At 41.0% G+C, this 3784-nt stretch overlaps 1 protein-coding gene across 1 annotated transcript; it reads left to right on the top strand.

Annotated features, from left to right (window-relative positions):
- LOC18787311 (cytochrome P450 77A3) lies at window positions 730–2799 on the top strand. Its single transcript, XM_007218959.2, has one exon. The coding sequence runs from the start codon at window positions 990–992 to the stop codon at window positions 2532–2534; it is 1545 nt and encodes a 514-aa protein (XP_007219021.1). The 5' UTR covers window positions 730–989; the 3' UTR covers window positions 2535–2799.

Below are 3784 nucleotides of genomic sequence, written 5' to 3'. Positions count from 1 at the left end.
CAAATTTTGATTCTTTCGGGTAGAAATGTTCATTAAAAAACACTAACATACATAATCATACATTAAAACAAAATGAGTTAACAACAACAAAAATTATCACATAAACCAAATTACCTAATTTAAAAAATATATACATATAGAGCCCCTCATTGCGGAAAAGATACCTTTAAAGCTCGAATATTCCATTGAAGCTCTAAATGAGACTCTATCCACCATTTTCAGAGTCCCATTTAGGGACTATAATTGGAGATACCCTAAATGGGACACTGTCAATCTCTTTTCGAGCACCAACCATTAGGCATGGCCTAAGCCTAAGGAAACCAAATTTAGTATAAAACCCACAGAAAGATACATACTCCTAAAACCTGAGTTCCCCCATACTCAAAGGACACCGTTTAGAAGCGGCTCCATAAATATTGTCCATCCATCATAAACCAACAGTCGCTACTCAACCATTATCACAAGTATTTATGACTCATTTATTTGTATCTATTTTCTATGCTTTCTAAATATTTTGAAGTTGGAGCCACATTAACAAAATCCTTTACTCTGTCTCATAAGCATCCTTTTATTTTTGGGAAAATATTTAATTTCTTTTCATACAAATTGCCATACATTTTCTGACCACACTTCACATGCTATCACCGCACTAATTTATTACTAAATGTAATTATTATTATTTTTATTTTTTATAAAAATTAAAATAGAATAGGTTTTCAAATTAATGGAGTAGTTGCTCTTCTTTATACCTCCACTAGCTTTAGTCTGTACAAAAATTTTGAGCTTGCATTTAACAATGTACACCCACCACCCAACCACACTACTCCGTAGGAAGTCCGAGCCTTTATTGATCCCACCTGCAATTTCAAGCTTTACCCATTTTATACCACTCGCTTCCCAACACTTGATATCTCCACACTTCCTTACCTCTCCATCTTCTCAGAGGCAGAAACACAAACACATAGATTGCACTCTCTTTCTCTTCAGCAATGGCTACCCTCTCTTTCTCCTCTGCTTCTCTCTCCCCCTACTACCACCTCTTCTTCACTGCTCTAGCATTTCTCATCTCCGGGCTGATCTTCTTGCTCACCCAGAAATCCAAATCCAAGCACCTCAATCTTCCTCCAGGACCTCCGGGCTGGCCTATTGTTGGAAACCTCTTCCAATTTTCCCGCTCCGGGAAGTCGTTCATCGAATACGCAGACGAACTGAGGCTCAAGTACGGTCCGATATTCACTCTCAGAATGGGTACCCGAACCATGATCATTCTAAGCGACGCCAAACTCGTCCACGAAGCCTTGATCGAGAAGGGTGTGGTCTTCGCGACCCGACCCAGTGAGAACCCGACCCGAACCATCTTCAGCTGCAACAAGTTCACTGTCAACGCTTCACTCTATGGCCCCGTGTGGCGGTCCCTGAGGCGGAACATGGTCCAGAACATGCTCAGCTCGACCCGCCTCAAGGAGTTTCGAAGTGTTCGAGAAAACGCCATGAACACTCTGATCGAGCGGATTAAGGCTGAGGCCCAGGCCAACGACGGGGTCGTTTCGGTTCTGAAAACCGCACGCTTCGCCGTGTTTTGCATTCTCTTAGCAATGTGTTTCGGGATAGAGATGGACGAGGAGACGGTGGAGAAAATGGATCAGATGATGAAAGCGGTTTTAATCGTACTCGACCCTAGAATCGACGATTATTTGCCGATTTTAAGCCCGTTTTTCTCCAAGCAAAGGAAGAGGGCTCTCGAAGTGAGAAACGAGCAGATCGACTACATCGTCCCGTTCATCGAAAGACGTCGTCGGGCGCTCGAAAACCCGGGGTCGGATCCCCAAGCGACGACGTTTTCGTACCTCGACACGCTGTTTGATCTCAAGGTTGACGGACGAAAATCGGCGCCGTCGCATGCCGAATTGGTCTCGCTTTGCTCAGAGTTTTTAAACGGTGGAACCGACACGACGGCGACAGCGATAGAGTGGGGAATCGCACAGCTCATCGACAACCCTGAGGTGCAAGAAAAGCTCTACAGAGAAGTTAAGGCGAGTGTGGGAGATAGAAAAGTGGACGAGAAAGATGTGGACAAAATGCCTTATTTGCAAGCTGTGGTGAAGGAGCTTTTACGAAAACACCCTCCTACCTACTTTTCATTAACCCATGCAGTTACTGAGCCCACCACCTTGGCGGGGTACGATATACCAACTGGAGTGAACGTCGAGTTGTACTTACCCGCCATTTCGGAGGATCCGAAACTGTGGTCCGATCCGAAAAAATTCAATCCGGATCGGTTCGTTTCGGGTGGAGAGGAGGCGGATATAACTGGAGTGACCGGGATTAAAATGATGCCGTTTGGCGTGGGGAGAAGGATATGCCCGGGTTTGGGCATGGCTACGGTGCATGTTCATCTAATGCTGGCAAGGATGGTGCAAGAGTTTGAGTGGAGTGCTTATCCGGCTGGTGAAAAATTGGATTTTGCCGGGAAGTTGGAGTTTACTGTGGTGATGAAGAACAAGCTTAGTGCTAAGATCAAGCCTAGGGTTTGATTAATTACTTTTTATATATACCGATATATCGAATTTGTGACATGTAGATCTTTTTTCTTTTGTATTACGGATATGGACCAGGACCACTGTGTTTTTCATTTATATAAAATTATGGCTATGTTGTGGAAAGAGCATAATCTTGATCCAGTTGCACTCGCTTTGGCAAAAATAAAAAAGTTTGTTAAACTTGGTTTCAAAAAGTGGTATTCAAGTAGAGCAAAGATTCATCGCATGTATTTCAATGGTTTTGCAGTTTAGTGATTGGCTGCATCTATTTTGATATCTATAGTACGTTTCTGATTCTGTACGAAGAACTATGATGCTTTCTCTCGATCATAGGAGAATTTCTTTGACAACACTTACGTAGTAACGAGATGTTGTTTTAAGAATTTTATTATTTGTTTTGCCTCTTGTAGTTTGCTTCAAATCTCAATTTTCATCCTCATGTCATGTCAGCAACTTAGCTATTTTTTTGAAAAATAGTGGTGTTGGATAACGCGGCAAATCTCAATCAATTTTCATGCTCATGTCACGTCAGCTACTTAGCATTTTACTTCGAAAAATTGTGGTATGGGAGAACGTGGGACACGAGGGCACATTAACTTAGTTGCAAATTCATAAGCAAAATTGAATCCGAATTGAAATTTGAGGCAAAGCACAAGGACAAATCAATAAATCATTTTGTCAGTAGACAAAACAATAAATAATTGAAATACTTTTTTTTTGAAGTATCTAATGATCATCCATACTCACCTAGAAATGGAACCTGCCCCGATATTAAGCAATCGATCAAGAATTTGGAATCCCGTTCCATCAAAAATTTACAAATGCCTTTATTAGTAGCACAAAATAAAACATCACACCTAGCAAAAGCCTCTTAGAGCACTTCTACTTATTCTTTTTTATCATGGCAAAAGGAGCTCTAGGTTTCAAAAACAACCCCTACAAAGTAAAAGTTGACATGGTAAGTGGGCCCACCAAATTGGGCAAACCATAATGCAAGACTTGTCTGGACAAGTTGACGTTAGCGTGACATCATCGATCAATTTAAATACCAATTTTTTTTATAAAAAAACCAAAAAATTCATAATTTTTTTTTTCTATAAATACCTAGTCATATTCTTCAATTCCCACACAAAAATACGTACAAATTCCTCTCCTCATATCTCATGTAAATAGTGGTTGCTTTTGGGTTGCCATGGCAATAGGTGGGAATGCATTAAAAAATTACTAGGACAGTCACTATTCAC

This window comes from Prunus persica, chromosome G2 (genome assembly GCF_000346465.2).
Source record: "Prunus persica cultivar Lovell chromosome G2, Prunus_persica_NCBIv2, whole genome shotgun sequence".
In the NCBI taxonomy this organism is placed as follows: Eukaryota; Viridiplantae; Streptophyta; class Magnoliopsida; order Rosales; family Rosaceae; genus Prunus; species Prunus persica.
Note: the sequence above shows the minus strand (reverse complement) of the source record. Positions and strands in the feature narration are given on the sequence as shown.